Source organism: Ranitomeya imitator, chromosome 1 (genome assembly GCF_032444005.1).
Source record: "Ranitomeya imitator isolate aRanImi1 chromosome 1, aRanImi1.pri, whole genome shotgun sequence".
NCBI classification, from domain to species: Eukaryota; Metazoa; Chordata; class Amphibia; order Anura; family Dendrobatidae; genus Ranitomeya; species Ranitomeya imitator.
The window spans coordinates 442397969-442415017 of record NC_091282.1 but is presented as its reverse complement, the minus strand read 5'-3'; the positions used below and the strand labels follow the sequence as shown (position 1 = coordinate 442415017).

General features: G+C 43.7%; 1 protein-coding gene across 11 annotated transcripts in view; it reads right to left on the bottom strand.

The window, feature by feature from the left end:
* SMARCA2 (SWI/SNF related BAF chromatin remodeling complex subunit ATPase 2) overlaps positions 1-17049 on the bottom strand; it is a 461498-nt gene that overhangs the window by 41439 nt on the left and 403010 nt on the right. For all 11 annotated transcript variants that reach the window (XM_069763977.1, XM_069764056.1, XM_069764038.1 and 8 more), the window contains 2 exons: positions 13110-13215; positions 2665-2766 (listed from right to left, as the gene is read on the bottom strand). In XM_069763977.1, the coding sequence (XP_069620078.1) occupies positions 2665-2766; positions 13110-13215 (208 nt within the window). The remainder of the gene's footprint in view (positions 1-2664; positions 2767-13109; positions 13216-17049) is intronic.

The window sequence follows — 17049 nt, the reverse complement described above, 5'->3', positions numbered from 1 at the left end:
ATTTTTTTCACAAATAAATGCAAGTAATTTCAAAGACATTTTGACACTATCATAAAATACAATATGTCACGAGAAAATGTCAGAATCACCAGGATCCGTTGAAGCGTTTCAGAGTTATTACCTCATAAAGTGACAATGGTCAGAATTGTAAAAATTGGCCCTGTCACTTAGGTGAAAACAGGCTTCGGGGTGAAGGTGTTAAAGACTAAACTTCAGACAGAAAGGCCCACAAACAAACAGCAACTGAAAACCACCGCAGTGAAAGCCTGGCAGAGCATCAAAAAGGAGGAAACACAGCGTCTGGTGATGTCCATGAGTTCAAGACTTCAGGAAGCCATTGCCAACAAAGGGTTTTCAACCAAGTACTAAAAATGAACATTTTATTTAAAATTATTTTATCTGTCCAATTACTTTTGGCCCCTTTAAAAACATGGTAGCACATGTTAAGGAGCTAAAACTCCTAAACCCTTCATCCAATTTTAATGTGGATACCCTCAAATGAAAGCTGAAAGTCTGAACATCAACTGCATCTGAATTGTTTTGTTTAAAATTCAATTTGGTAATGTCTATAACCAAACTTAGAAAAATGTTGTCTGTCCAAATATATATGGCCTCAACTGTATAACTGTGTATATGTGTGTATATATATATATATATAGATATATATATATATATATATATATATATATATAATGTATATAAACATACACGCACACTAGATTGTGGCCCGATTCTAACGCATCGGGTATTCTAGAATATGCATGTCCCCGTAGTATATGGACAGTGATGATTCCAGAATTCGCGGCAGACTGTGCCCGTCGCTGATTGGTCGAGGCAACCTTTATGACATCATCGTCGCCATGGCAACCATTATGACATCTACGTAGATACTGTGCCCGTCGCTGATTGGTCGAGGTGAATTCGCGGCAGACTGTGCCCGTCGCTGATTGGTCGAGGCCGCCAGGCGCGGGATTTCCAGGACAGACAGACAGAAAAACCCTTAGACAAATATATATATATATATATATATATATATATATATATATATATATATATATATATATATATATATATATATATATATATACACACACATATACATATATGTTTTATTTATGTCTTATTTATTTTTTTTACAACTTTTAAAAACTTTTTTACTTTGTCCAACTATGGGACTTTCATTTTTTTGCAGGCTGATCGCTTGTATAGTAGTATTTGGATGTAGGAGCATCCCTATGTTATGCAAACTGTCAGCACTGCACTGTCACAGCTGCTGATCATGATCTGAGCATGATCAAGCAACTTTGCAAGCTCTGGTAACTCGGACGACGTCATGACGACATTGGGTCACCATAGCAATGATCGGGGTCTCCGATCCAAGGGCAGGGGGGCTGTCTCCCTTCTGCCTGTTCCCAAAATGCTGCGATCTAGTTTGATCGCAGCATTTAGGGGGTTAAAGTGCCAGGTTTCAGCTGTCAGAATTAGCCGACACCTGGCAGCGATCGCATGCGCACAACCTCTGTGTGCACTAAATCGCTGGGATGTATCCATTTGTCCCAAGTCAATAAGGCCTAGGTCACAATGACAAATGGATACGTTTCAGGTGGGAAAGGGGTTAAATATGTACAATGATCATGAAGTATAGAGATTTATTCAAGCCAATCTGCTTCAATTACTTAAAGAAAACAAAATACAAGCCAACATTAAAGATTGCTTTCTAAATACCTTCTCCTTTGTCCCCATTTATTGCCATTTTGTAACCAAAAGTTAAGGTATGCTAATCTCCCTTTCAACAAAGTGCTGCCGATTTACGTATCCGCTATCTCAAAATGCAAATTATCAGCTTTTTTTTTTTTTCTATAAGACTGCTTGTTTCCAGACCTGCAGAAAGTTTTGCAGACTTGTGTTTTGGGCAAGTTTACCTTCTGATTATTTTTATAATTTTCCCAATGTTATTTGTAATCAGCACGTGAAACGTTAAGCAACATACAAGTAGTATAACGTGCTAGAAGTAGAAGACATAATTTTTTAAGGAAAAAAATAGTAGGTCACACAAATTTACCTACTAATCGAACAATCTTCGAGTGGCTTTTTTTATGTTATTGGAACTAAGGCGGCAGTCATAGAAAAATTAACCCTTTAAAAAAGTTGAAGTGGATAAAGAATAAATTCAAATAAATGGCCATCCTTGCGATGTTTTGAAAGCTGGGCCTGTCATATTCCCACAATGGGAGCGGTCACGAGCATTGGGATATCCTTCACATTGCCCACTTACCCCAATAGGTCTTGTGGCGACAACAAGTGCCCATTTTCCAGCTTATTTCCCTAAACTTATGTAGCTTGAAGTGAACTCCTAGGTGCAAACAACCTTCCGTGCGCCCATAATCTCTGCTGGGTGCTTGTTTAGTGGTCACCCATGTACTAGGATAGCATGTATTCAGTAAATGTCAAAGTTCTCCAATTCCTTTCAATGAGTAATGTGAAATGCATTGTCTCCCTCCAGTGGCGCTGCAAGGAAATCAGCATTTCACTGGAGTCTGTTGATGCCCATGATGGCAAAGTGTGCATAGTCCAAGCTGCCTTTTAATGCCGCTATGTGATAATGTAGTAGAGTGGTAGTGAATCAGCATCAATTACCAATGAAAAGAACACAGAAATACAAACCTGGGATCCTTCCAGATTGAACGTCTGGGCATTGTAGCACAGCAACATGACATCCTTTTCTAGATCACTTACACTTCTGTACTTATGGTTACGAATCCTTTCCTATAGATTCAGAAAGAAAAGATCCACATTACACACTCACGGTTTTATCCAAGTCACTTTTTACATTCAGTACAGGTAGATAAAATTGTAAGCCCTGACTTCTAAATTCATTAAAGGGAACCGGTCACCCCACAAACGGCCTATAAACTGCGGCCACCGGCATCAGGGGCTTATCTACAGCATTCTGTAATGCTGTAGATAAGCCCCCGATGTATCCTGAAAGATGAGAAAAAGAGGTTAGATTATACTCACCCAGTACCGGTCCGGGGCCTCCCATCTTCATACGATGACGTCCTCTTCTGGTCCTCTTGCAGCGGCTCCTGCGCAGGCGTACTTTGTCCTGTTGAGGGCAGCATAAAGTACTGCAATGTGCAGGCACTGGGCCTCTCTGACCCTTCCCTGCACACTGCAGTACTTTGCTCTGCCCTCAACAGGGCAAATCAGTACGCCTGCGCCGGAGCCACGACAGGAAGCAAAGAAGAGGACGTGATTGTACGAAGATGGGAGGCGCTGGACCCGGACCGCGACGCCCATCGGACCGGACCGCCCCTGGGTGAGTATATCCTAACTTGTTTCAGGTAACATCGGGGGCTTATCTACAGCATTACAGAATGCTGTACCTGCCCCTGATGCCGGTGGCCACAGTTTATAGGGCCAAAATGAGGTGACCCTAAATGAGTTTAACACAAACCATTAAATGAGTTTAACACAAACCATGTTTACTAAAAGGGTTGTCCAGCTTTGAGGACAATTTTTTTTCTTACTTAAATGCATGCAAGTATAGCTCAAAATCATTTTTGCGATTAGGCTGCAGAATGAGGTCTAGAGGACATAATTTTGCAGCACTTGCAGTCATGGCCAAAATTTTTGAGAATGACACCAAAATTATATTTTCACATGATCTGCTGCCCTCTGGTTTTTATTAGTGTTTGTCTGATGTTTATATCACATACAGAAATATAATTGCAATCATATTATGAGTACCAATAGGTTATATTGACAGAATGAGTTAATGCAGCAAGTCAATATTTGCAGTGTTGACCCTTCTTCTTAAAGACCTCTGCAATTCTCCCTGGCATGCTCTCAGTCAACTTCTGGACCAAATCCTGACTGATAGCAGTCCATTCTTGCATAATCAATGCTTGCATTTTGCCAGAATTTGTTGGTTTTTGTTTGTCCACCCGTCTCTTGATGATTGACCACAAGTTCTCAATGGGATTAAGATCTGGGGAGTTTCCAGGCCATGGACCCAAAATCTCTATGTTTTGTTCCATGAGCCATTTAGTTATCACCTTTACTTTATGTCAAGGTGCTTCATCATGCTGGAAAAGGCATTGTTGGGCGCCAAACTGCTCTTGGACGGTTGGGAGAAGTTGCTCTTGGAGGACATTCTGGTACCATTCTTTATTTATGGCTGTGTTTTTAGGCAAGACTGTGAGTGAGCCGATTCCCTTGGCTGAGAAGCAACCCCTCACATGAATGGTTTCAGGATGCTTTACAGTTGGCATGAGACAAGACTGGTGGTAGCGCTCACCTCTTCTTCTCCGAATAAGATGTTTTCCAGATGTCCAAAACAATCGAAAAGGGGATTCATCAGAGAAAATGACTTTGCCCCAGTCCTCAGCAGTCCACTCCCTGTACCTTTTGCAGAATATCAGTCGGTCCCTGATGTTTTTTCTGCAGAGAAGTGGCTTCTTTGCTGCCCTCCTTGAAACCAGGCCTTGCTCAAAGAGTCTCTGCCTCACAGTGCGTGCAGAAGCACTCACACCAGCCTGCTGCCATTCCTGAGCAAGCTCGGCACTGCTGGTAGTCCCAGCAGTGCCGAGCTGAAACAGTTTTAAGATACGGTCCTGGCGCTTGCTGGTCTTTCTTGGGCGCCCTGGAGCCTTTTTGACAACAATGGAAGCCCTCTCCTTGAAGTTCTTGATGATGCGATAGATTGTTGACTGAGGAGCAATCTTTGTAGCTGAGATACTCTTCCCTGTTAGGCCATTTTTGTGCAGTGCAATGATGGCTGCACGTGTTTCTTTAGAGATAACCATGGTTAACTGAAGAGAAAAAATGATACCAAGCACCAGCCTCCTTTTAAAGTGTCCAGTGATGTCATTCTTACTTAATCATGACTGATTGATCGCCAGCCCTGTCCTGTGTTAATGGATCAATCACTAAAACGATGTTAGCTGCTCCTTTTAAGGCAGGACTGCAATGATGTTGAAATGTGTTTTGGGGGTTAAAGTTCATTTTCTGGGAAAATATTGACTTTGCAAGTACAGTAATTGCTGTTAAGCTGATCACTCTGACATTCAGGAGTATATGCAAATTGCCTTTAGAAAAAATGAAGCAGTCGACTTTGAAAAAAATATAGTTCTTACCGATAACGGTATTTCTCTGAGCCCATAACGGCACCACGGAGAGAGGGGATCCGCCCACCAAGGACAGGAAACCTACGGATAAAAAGGCGGTACCACTCTCCTGCATCAGTTGTTTTACATAGAGAACGATGGGAGACTACTAAAACATTTGTTAATTTTAACTGTTCAGCATAACAAGATACCGCGTGACTTTAAACTATGAATAGACTATAAATAGACTATTTTAATGTGTGCACCCACAAGTGAAGGGAGGGAATGTATGGGTGCCTTCATGGGCTCAGAGAAATACCGTTATCGGTAAGAACTATATTTTTCTCTGTCGCCCATGAAGGCACCACGGAGAGATTTGCATAGACAGTACATTCAGGGAGGGACCACCGCCTCCAGAACCCTTTTACCAAAGGTAAGGTCTGAAGAGGAGATTAGGTCCAACCTATAGTGCCTATAGAATGTGGATGGTGAGGACCAGGTAGCAGCTCTACATATCTGGTCAATAGAAGCTCCAGCCTTCTCCGCCCAGGAAGCTGCCACTGCCCTTGTCGAGTGAGCCTTAACCTCCCCGGGAACGGACACTCCACTTGCCGAGTATGAAAGACTGATGGCGTCCGTGATCCATCTTGCTATGGTGGCTTTAGATGCTTTTTCCCCTTCCGGGGACCCTGGAAACACACAAACAGAGAGGGATCCTCCCTACTCTCTCTAGTGACTTCTAGGTAATGTAAGAGACATCTTCTTACATCTAGTGTATGTAATGTTTGTTCCTCCTTATTTTTAGGATTGGGACAGAAGGAGGGGAGAGATATCTCTTGAGACCTGTGAAAAGGGTCGGATATTGACATCTTCCTCATCCATGAGAACCAAGGTCTCTTCGGCCAGAACGGGGCAATTAAGATGACCCGAATCTTCCTCAGCACTGCTGGAATCAGAATAAGAGGAGGGAAGGCATAAACCAGTTGGTGACCCCAAGACATCAGGAATGCATCCACTACTACTGGGTTCCCCAGGGGAGATAGGGAGCAAAAGGAGGCTACCTTTTTGTTTAGATGGCTCGCAAAGAGATCTATTTTGGGAACCCCCCATTTTTCTGTGATCAGGGTAAATATCTCCTGATTTAGTTCCCATTCTCCCTGTTTTAGGCTGGACCGGCTGAGGAAGTCTGCTTTGTAATTGTCTACTCCCTTTATGTGTAGGCTTGTTAGGGATAGGAGGTTGCTCTCGGCTAATTGTAGGATTGACCTGGTCAATTCCATCAGATCTTTGGACCGGGTGCCTCCTTGGTGATTTAGGTAAGATACCACCACCTGGTTGTCCGACATCACTCTTACATGGTGAGAGTGAAGAACCCCCAAGAATTCCTGAAGGGCGAATTTGACCGCAAGAAGTTCCTTCATATTGGAGGATTTGTTTGCTAGAGATGGAGACCAGATGCCCTGGGCTACTAGATCGCCCAGATAAGCCCCCCACCCTGAGGGGCTTGCGTCCGTAGTTAGGACCTTCGAGATCGGGATTACCCATGGGACTCCCTGGGAAAGATTTTCCTGCAACGTCCACCAAGTCAGAGAGTGATTGGTGCGAGGAGATAGAGTTAACCGCCCGTCTAAATGCCCTCCTAGAAGGATTTGCTCTGACAATTGCTGCCATTGGAGATCTCTTGAATGTAGTTGGGCCCACTGGACCGCAGGGATGCAAGAGGTCATAGAGCCTAAAAGGGACATACCCTGACGGAGTGTTATGGAGGGGAGAGATTGCACTCTTAATACTAAACTTTTTAGTTTTTGTATTTTGTTCTCCGGGAGCCGACATTCCATTTTTTTGGAGTCTAGAGTGAGACCTAGGTACTCCTGAACCTGAGAAGGCATCAGACTGGATTTTTCTAGGTTTATTAGCCAACCCAATTCCTTTAGGGAATGAATCACTAATGCTAGTTGATTCTCACAATGTTGCGGGGAGGAGCCTATCACCAGGAAATCGTCCAGATATGGTACAATCATGGTGTTTTCTTCCCTGAGGTGAGCCATTACCTCCGCGACCAGCTTTGTAAAAACCCTCGGGGCTATTGCTAGGCCAAATGGTAGAACTGAGAACTGGAAGTGACTTAGGACTCCCCTGATGTGAACCGCCATTCTGAGGAATCTTTGGTGATCCTTGTGTATTGGGACGTGATAATATGCGTCCTTCAGGTCTAGGACCACCATGAAGCATTGAGGAAACAGCATTTTGATAGATGACTATCGTTTCCATCTTGAATGCTTGAACCTCTAGATGATCGTTTAGGTTTTTCAGATTGATAATGGTCCTGAAGGAACCATCTGGTTTCTTCCTCAGGAATAGAGGGGTATAGTACCCTTGCCCTCTTTCTTGAGGGGGAACCTCCAGGAGTACTCCCTTTTTTACTAACCCGACGACCTCGTTTTCTAGCGCCAACTGCTCTTCTGCCGAGGATCTTGTAGATGTTATCGTGAAAGAGGGACGAGGGCATCTCTTGAATGTTAACATCATTGAATCAGGACTGAGGTTTAGTATCCATTGACTGGAGGTAATCTTTTCCCAGGCTGGGAGAAAGAGAGATAATCTCCCTCCCACCTGGGGCGAACCTTCATTGTGAAGGTTTCTTGTTGTCGTTGGGGTTTTTGTTGAAGATAAACCCCTTATTTTTGTTCCTCTTATCTTCCCATTTCCCCTGGCCTCTCCCTGGGTTCTTACGGAAAAACCTCTTGTTCCGAAAGGGCTTCCTATAAAAGGGGAGACCCAGAGAGGGGAAGGACTTTTTCTTGTCCCCTGCTTTTTCCAAGATGTCGTCTAAGGTAGAACCGAACAAAAATTCTCCTTCGCAGGGGATGGTACACAGTTTTGTTTTCGTTTGCAGGTCGCCTGGCCAGTTCTTAAGCCAGAGGGCGCGCCTGTCCGCATTAGCAAACACTGCTGACCTGGCGGCTAGTCTGATGGAGTCGGCCGAGGCATCAGCCAGGAAAGCCGCGGCCCCCCTCATTACTGGTAATGTATTCAGCATTGAGTCCCGGGAAGTTTTTCCCTTTAATTGACCCTCTAGTTGGTTCAACCAAATCATTAGGGAGCGTGAAGTACATGCCGCTGCTACTGCCGGTTTTAGGCCTCCTCCCGCTGCCTCCCAAGAGGCTTTGAGAAAGGCGTCCGCCTTCTTGTCCATAGGGTCTTTTAGGACCCCCATGTCCTCAAACGGGAGAGCGAATTTTTTTGAGGCTTTAGCAATTGCTACGTCTAATTTGGGGGCCTTCTCCCAAAAGGAGCAGGATTCATCCTCAAAGGGGTACTTCCTTTTTGGAGATAGAAGAGTCTTTTTCATGGGTTTTCTCCATTCTTTTTTAATTAAAGCTGCAATTGCGTCATTAAGCGGAAAAGCTCTGCTCTTTTTTTGTTCCAGGCCCCCAAAGATGAGGTCTTGTACCGATTTTTTAGGGTGGGAGTCTACTAACCCCATAGTACTTCTCAATGCCTTTATGAGGCCATCGGTGTCCTCTAGTGGGAAACAGTTATACCCCCCCCGAGGAAGAAGTGGATGATGAAGATGAGGAGGAAGAGTTGGAGGACACTGAACTCTCACTATCGCTGTCGGATTTTGAGACTGGAGACAGGGACCTGTGTCTGGTCTTTCTCCGTTTTGTTCCACTTTTTAGTGATCTAAAGGTGTCTTCCACTTGCTCCTTAATCAGGTTTTTTAGGTCGGTTGCAAACCCAGGAAGGCTTTCAGATACAGTCTGCTGTATGCAAGTATTGCATAGTCTCTTCTCCCAGGCGGGTGGAAGATCCTCTCTACAGATGGCACAAATTTTGTGCTTTGTTTTACCTACGCTTTTCCTCCCCTAAAAGAGACAAATAATAATCTTCCTGTCTCCGACTTTCACGAAGATCCACTTACCACCTCCAGGACCCATAAATACCGATTGGGGATTCTCTGCCTCTGGCTTTTTCCCCGACGCCGTACTGGACTCCTTACTGTGTTGGGACCTTTGGCATTCTTTGCTGGTGTCCTGGTGTCCTTTCTGCTGCGACGACGCTACAGGTGGAGGTGATTCTGGCAAGGGTGATGCCGGGTCGCTCATACTGCTGCTGGTCTGCGGTTGCTGCCTTAATAACGCGTGCTGCGCTGGCGCTGCGGCGACTATTAGCTCTTGAGGCTCCTGACTAATATTGCAGAGCCACTGGGAGGATGTAGTTTCTCCCATTTAAGCCTTCCCGCCGCTTTTTTTTATTTTTTTATTGCGCTTGCGCAGTAGCGCCCGGCCGACGGCGAGGAGCGCCGAACACCGGCGCCTGCGCAGTCGAGCCTTTGCGGCACCTGCGCAGACCGTACTATGCGCCCGAGCGGCAACCTGCGCAGAAGCTCCGGCCGCCTCGCGAGACCAGCCCAGTTCCCGGGCATGCGCCGAACTTTCAAGATGGCGCCCGGAGTGCAGATATGGCGCTGCTGACCGGCGCCCCCGGTCCTATGCAGTCCCTAGCGCGCTGTTCTGCACGCCCGATGGCGGTGCAGCGTGCAGACTGACGCTTGTTTTAGGGAGGGTCGCGCTGGATGTTGCCGCTGCTGCATCTTACCTGGGGAGGTGACTGCGAACTCCTCGTCACCTCCCCCGCACACCCTGTAGGCCCACTAGCCCCCAGCGGTGGCGCTTCAGGTCACCACCCCAGCCGAGGCAGAGGGACCCCAGCTGCCTGAGTCGGACTGGTTGGCCCCGGAATTCCAATGTCGATCTGGTAAGTCCGTAGGTCTCCCATCAAGGACAGGAAACCAACTGATGCAGGAGAGTGGTACCGCCTTTTTATCCGTAGGTTTCCTGTCCTTGGTGGGCGGATCCCCTCTCTCCGTGGTGCCGTCATGGGCAACAGAGAAAATTAATATTTGTCTCATTCTCAAAATTTTTGTCCATGACTGTACTATTATACAGCTATGACAGGCTCTGCTCCTGTTACTGCAGCTTTCTTCACGGACCGCACAGATCTCCAGTCCATACAGTCATGGCCAAAAGTATTGACACCCCTGCAATTCTGTGAGATAATACTCATTTTCTTCCTGAAAATGATTGCAACCACAAATTCTTTGTTTTTATTATCTTCATTTAATTTGTCTTAAATGAAAAAACAAAATGAATTGTCCTAAAGCCAAATTGGATATAATTCCACACCAAACATAAAAAAGGGGGTGGACAAATGTATTGTCACTGTTCGAAAAATCATGTGATGATTCTCTAATTTGTGTAATTAACAGCACCTGTAACTTACCTGTGGCATCTAACAGGTGTTGGCAATAACTAAATCACACTTGCAGCCAGCTGACATGGATTAAAGTTGACTCAACCTCTGTCTTGTGTCCTTGTGTGTACCACATTGAGCATGGAGAAAAGAAAGAAGACCAAAGAACTGTCTGAGGACTTGAGAAACCAAATTGTGAGGAAGCATGAGTAATCTCAAGGCTACAAGTCCATCTCCAAAGACCTGAATGTTCCTGTGTCTGCCGTGCGCAGCGTCATCAAGAAGTTTAAAGCCCATGGCACTGTGGCTAACCTCCCTAGATGTGGACGGAAAATAAAAATTGCCAAGAGATTTCAACGCAAGATTGTGCGGATGTTGGATAAAGAACCTCGACTAACATCCAAACAAGTTCAAGCTGCCCTGCAGTCCGAGGGTACAACAGTGTCAACCCGTACTATCCGTTGGCGTCTGAATGAAAAGGGACTGTATGGTAGGAGACCCAGGAAGACCCCACTTCTTACCCCGAGACATAAAGCCAGGCTGGAGTTTGCCAAAACTTACCTGAAAAAGCCTAAAACGTTTTGGAAGAATGTTCTCTGGTCAGATGAGACAAAAGTAGAGCTTTTTGGGCAAAGGCATCAACAGAGTTTACAGGAGAAAAAAAGAGGCATTCAAAGAAAAGAACACAGTCCCAACAGTCAAACATGGCGGAGGTTCCCTGATGTTTTGGGGTTGCTTTGCTGCCTCTGGCACTGGATTGCTTGACCGTGTGCATGGCATTATGAAGTCTGAAGACTACCAACAAATTTTGCAGCATAATGTAGGGCCCAGTTTGAGAAAGCTGGGTCTCCCTCAGAGGTCATGGGTCTTCCAGCAGGACAATGACCCAAAACACACTTCAAAAAGCACTAGAAAATGGTTTGAGAGAAAGCACTGAAGACTTCTAAGGTGGCCAGCAATGAGTCCAGACCTGAATCCCATAGAACACCTGTGGAGAGATCTAAAAATGGCAGTTTGGAGAAGGCACCCTTCAAATATCAGGGACCTGGAGCAGTTTGCCAAAGAAGAATGGTCTAAAATTCCAGCAGAGCATTGTAAGAAACTCATTGATGGTTGCCGGAAGTGGTTGGTTGCAGTTATTTTGGCTAAAGGTTGTGCAACCAAGTATTAGCCTGAGGGTGCCAATACTTTTGTCTGGCCCATTTTTGGAGTTTTGTGTGAAATGATTAATGTTTTGCTTTTTGCTTCATTCTTTTTTGTGTTTTTTCATTTAAGACAAATTAAATGAAGATAATACCAAAGAATTTGTGATTGCAATCATTTTCAGGAAGAAACTGAGTATTATCTGACAGAATTGCAGGGGTGTCAATACTTTTGGCCATGACTGTACAATGGCTGCTGGTGGAGGAGCATGTGACCAGACCTGTCCAGCAGTCTCCTCCAGGAGAAACGCCATTTTCTCATGTGAGGATTTCCATTGGACAAGGCTGCTGGACAGGTCTGGTCACATGCTCCTCCACCAGCAGTCATTGTATGGACTGGAGATCTGTGCGGTCAGTGAGGAAAGCTGCAGTAACAGGAGCAGAGCCTGTCATAGCTGTATAATAGTAAGTGCTGCAAAATTATGTCCTCTAGACATCTGATAAAATAAAGAAAATGTGGCTGACCCAGTTATCTCATTCTGCAGTCAGCAGATATGGAGGTTATAAAAGTCAAAACGGTGTAAAATTTTTAATGTATCTCAATTGTAAAAAAAAATATTTTAGCAATTAAAAGATGGTCGGTTCAGGCTGGAGACGGCGGCTGGTAAGTATATTACTAGGGACAGGTAACATGCATTAGTGGTACCACTCCAGCGATGAGAGAAAAAAAAAAACAAAGCATCCCCACCAGAGTGGTGCCTTAATGATTGGCTGCAGCACTGTTGATGCGACTTCAGCCGAGTAGACAATAACAGGCACCGCAAACAGCAGTGAAGTGTCAGCAGCAGACCAAGGAAAAGCAAGAAAAGCACAGTTTGTTTCTATTAAATTAATCTGCAACCAGAACAGGGGGTTTCCAAAACCAGAAAATCACTATTTATACACACGGGACATTGACTCCTTCCCTATAGTTTTCTGAAAATGTATATCTCATTCACAATATCTGTTATGAACTGCACGTTTCAAGAATCTTTGACAAATAAGCAACATGGTTACAGCATCCAGGCGTCAAACACTTGTAATGATTACAAAGAGTAATTTAATGCTAAAAGTCTTGTCCATGAGTCGACAACCCAATCCCAATCAGTAGTTACCCCCTTAGGAAATAATAGCTATACTCTCCTCCGATGTCAGCACAGTTCCAGCGGTGTTGTCACTGTCTCTCCCAGGGCTTGCGTGACATTATGTCATGTGAGCCCTGCAGACAAAGTCACGTAACCCCAGACCACTAGAACAATGTCGGCACTGAAGTATAGCAGTTATTATACTCTGATAACGTTCTCCCCAAGTAGCGGACAACCCTTTTAATGATTTTGCCTGAACAGGCTGCCAATATAGGGCAGTTCCCACATTTACTTCCATGTAGCAGACCGATATTTTTCAAAGCTTGCCACGTCTCCCCAATAACCAAGGGATATACACACCCATGTTGAAGTAAAGCAACTAGTACTGCACGCTATGTGCAGAGTCATTGTGTAAATTAGTTTGATAAGACACAAAAATACCCATCTACCTGCTTTAGAGAACAGTGCAGATGTTTTACCTTAATTTTTTTGAAGTCAACTGGTTTGCGGATTAATTCATAGTATTCTGGTAACTCTTTTCTAGAAGGAAGCTGTATAAAAACTTCACTTAGCTGCCGTCCAGAGCTGTACCAAAAGAAAAAACAGAATTTGAAAGCAATTAAGAAAAAATCTTTGAACAAATTAAAAACGAACCATGCACCTTTATAGATTATACGTGCCAAATGTGCTTAAATAAATCATCAGATGACATCTGGGACAATATATAAAAAAGGCACAAATCATACACTACAATGTGCCGAATACACCTATTACAGATATGAATTCTTCGTAAAATCATAGCATCAACTATTGTGACCAAAGAGGTTGTTCTGCAGGTGATGCCACCTAGTGGAGAAAACTAGACACCCAATATATTTATCTTCTTTTGTCTGATATAGGACACAAAGACATTCTATTGGACATTTCATTTGTTGTCCATGATTGTCAATCACCATACTAACATGCATACTGACATTTCCTGGGTTGTGTGTGTCTATGACCAGTCACTGCCTGCTAAAGAAAAGAATGTTCATATGTGCACATGATGCTGTCCATTCACTCGGCAATAAATATAAGCCTTGCTGTGCTCACAGCGCACACACTACTGCTACTACTGTTTCCAGGCAACAAGCGATGCCTGCCGCAGAGAGGGAAGACTGCACAATGAACGGGCGGTGCTCAAAGGCTTTGTGTTCGGCACACTCACTAGAGCCCCTGGAGAAGCTGTAACAGGGGAGGGGAGAGAAGCATTGACACGAGTGGCCAGCGCATACGGCCACTATTCCTATAGCGGCAGAGCGTGTCACCAGAATGTGTCACTTCTGCACAGAGCTAGGCTCAGCCGAGACATGTGCCTGATGCCCCTGCCGCAGGAACAATAGACTTGGCTAGCGGCACTGCAACCTGTCAGATCAGGACACATCCAAGACTACAGGACAGTGGAAGGCGCCCTGCTGATAGCGAGGGTTCTGGCACCATGTGGTAATGGTAGTTGCCATTGGGTGCCATTTCACCATTTTTTAGCGTTTCATGGCTTTAAAAAAAATAAATAAAAAATCCATAAATAGCGGTTTTTCAGGCAAAACGCTAACCACGATGTCCAGCCATCTTTTCAGCCTTCCCATTGACCTATGTGCTAAAGTACGGAGCATCTTTAAAGTTGTAAACTTCTTAAGAATGGTCAGCTCACTTTTAACCATTTGGCTTCTTTGGAAATCTGAAAGTGTTAGAAGACTGAACATATGAATAGAGAGTAGAATGTATGTGTGCCCTATTGTGCATGTTTTCTGAGCACTTTATTCAGGCAGGTTTCAGACTTAACCAGTCTAAATAAAATGACATTATGTACACATAATCCAAATGCATATTCTCACAGACATGATCAGGAAGTATATTTAAAGACGATTTAACCCCTTCACACCGAAACCGGTTTTCACCTTCCTGACCAAGCAAACTTTTTACAACTCTGACCACTGTCACTTTGAGGTCATAACTCTGGAACGCTTCAATGGATCCTGCTGATACTGAGACTGTTTTCTTGTGACATATTGTACTTCATGATAGTGGTAAATCTTCGATATGATGCTTATTTGTAAAAAAATAACATTGGAAATTTCACAAAAAGCTTGCAAATTTCAAACAAAATAGTTACCTTAAACAACATTTCCCACATGTCTACTTTATATCAGCACAATTTTTGAAACTTTTTGTTTGTTAGGAAGTTGTGGGGGGTTAATAGTGGACCAGCGATTTCTCATTTTTCGAACAAAATCTTTTTTTTTAGGGACCACCACACATTTGAAGTGACTGAGGGGTCTATATGACAGAAAATACTCAAAAGTGACACCATTCTAAAAATTGCACCCTCAAGTAACCCTTCCGGTGCTTCGCACAGATATTTAAAATGTTGAAGGAAAAAATAAACATTTATCCCTAGCAACCCCCACATGTACTTATGCTGGCTAACAGATGTAAATCATTCAGCTGAGGTGAGGAAAACTAAATCTCCGAGCACTAAAAAATACTCAGAGGACACCTGAGTAACGAGTATATTCGCTCATGTCTGCAAAAATGAAGGTCTTTGTTCCGGTGTGCATTTGCAAACATTAATCTGACTTTTTTGTGTTTCTTTTGGAGTAATGGCTTCTTCCTGGCAAAGTGCCCATGTTGACACAGTACTCTTTCACTGTGGATATTGACACAATCTTAGGCCAGGTTCAGATTAGCGTTCGGGGGGCTTTATGGATGGCTGCGTACGTCCTCCGTTAAGCACTACCTACTTCCACATACTTCTGCATGCGTCCTGGGTACCCATCTTTAACATTGGGTACGCAGGAAATGCGGCTGTATCTTTTTGACGCACCAACCGTCCGCACAAAACGCAACTAGTTGCATTCCCGTGCAGTCGGCGGGTGCGTCAAAACAACGCAACAGCATACATCCGCGTGTCCTGCGTACCCATTGTTAAAGATAGGTAGGATGCATGCAAAAGTAGGCGGGGCTTAACGGAGGACATACGCAGCCCTTTGCAGAGCTCCAAAACGCTAATCTGAACTTAGCCTTTCCAGCTTCCGCCATCATCTTCACAAGGTCTATTGCTTTTGTCCTTGGGATGATATGCACATGTCGGACCATAGCACGTTTATCTCTGGGACACAGAACCCATATCCTTCCTGAGCGGTATGTTGGCTGGACATTCCCATCTTGTTTGTACTTGTGTGTCATTGTTTGTACCGATGAACGAGGAACCTTCAGGTATCTTGAAATTATATCCAAGGATGAGCTAGACTTGTGCAAGTCCACACTTCTCTGATATCTTGGCTGATTTCTTTACAATTTCCCATGATGCTACACAAAGAAGAAGTGTGTTTCAGGTGCATTAAAATACATCCACAGGTGTGTCTCTAAGATTTTGCCAAAAACCTATCAGAAGCTTCGAAACACACATCATCCTTTGGCAGTCCAGGTTTGTTTAAAGGCACAGTATTCTTCGTCTATGTAAACGTTTGACTTTGCAGTAAGTAATAAAAATGCTTTAAAACATGCTCTCTCATTCTGGCATTTGGCAAATAATTATGGTAATCCAAACTGACCTAAAACTGGAAAGGTTTATTTTGATTTCATGTCAGATACTGAGAAAAACATGCATGTGTGTATTTTTATATAGTGTATGTAAACTTCTGGTTTTAACAATATAATGCTGCTTCACTGCAGTGGTTGCAGAAAATGTCCGGTTTTGTTCAGGAAATTTCTGCAAGAAATCCTGACGTGTGCACATAGCCTAAAATGTCAGCTCAGCACGCAAAAAATAAGCCCTCACCCAACCCAAGATCACGAAAAATGGAGACGCTACGGTTATCGGAAAATGGCGTGTGAGTGTGTGTGTATATATATATATATATATATATATATATATATATGCGTGTGTGTGTGTGTGTGTGTGTGTGTGTGTGTGTGTATGTGTATATATATATATATATATATATATATATATATATATATATATATATATAGATAGATATATACACACACACACACACACACACACACACACACACACAGTGCAGACCAAAAGTATGGACGCCTTCACATTTAAAGATTTTTCTGTATTTTCATGACTATGAAAATTGTAAATTCACACTGAAGTCATCAAAACTATGAATTAACACATGTGGAATTATATACTTAACAAAAAAGTGTGAAACAACTGAAATTATGTCTTATATTCTAGGTTCTTCAAAGTAGCCACCTTTTGCTTTTATGACTGCTTTGCACACTCTTGGCATTTTCTTGATGAGCTTCAAGAGGTAGTCACCGGGAATGGTGACTACCATATCCCTGTTAAAAAAGAATTAAAATAAAAAATAGTTATATACTCACCCTCCGTCGGCAACCCGGATCCAGCCAGCGTTTACCGAT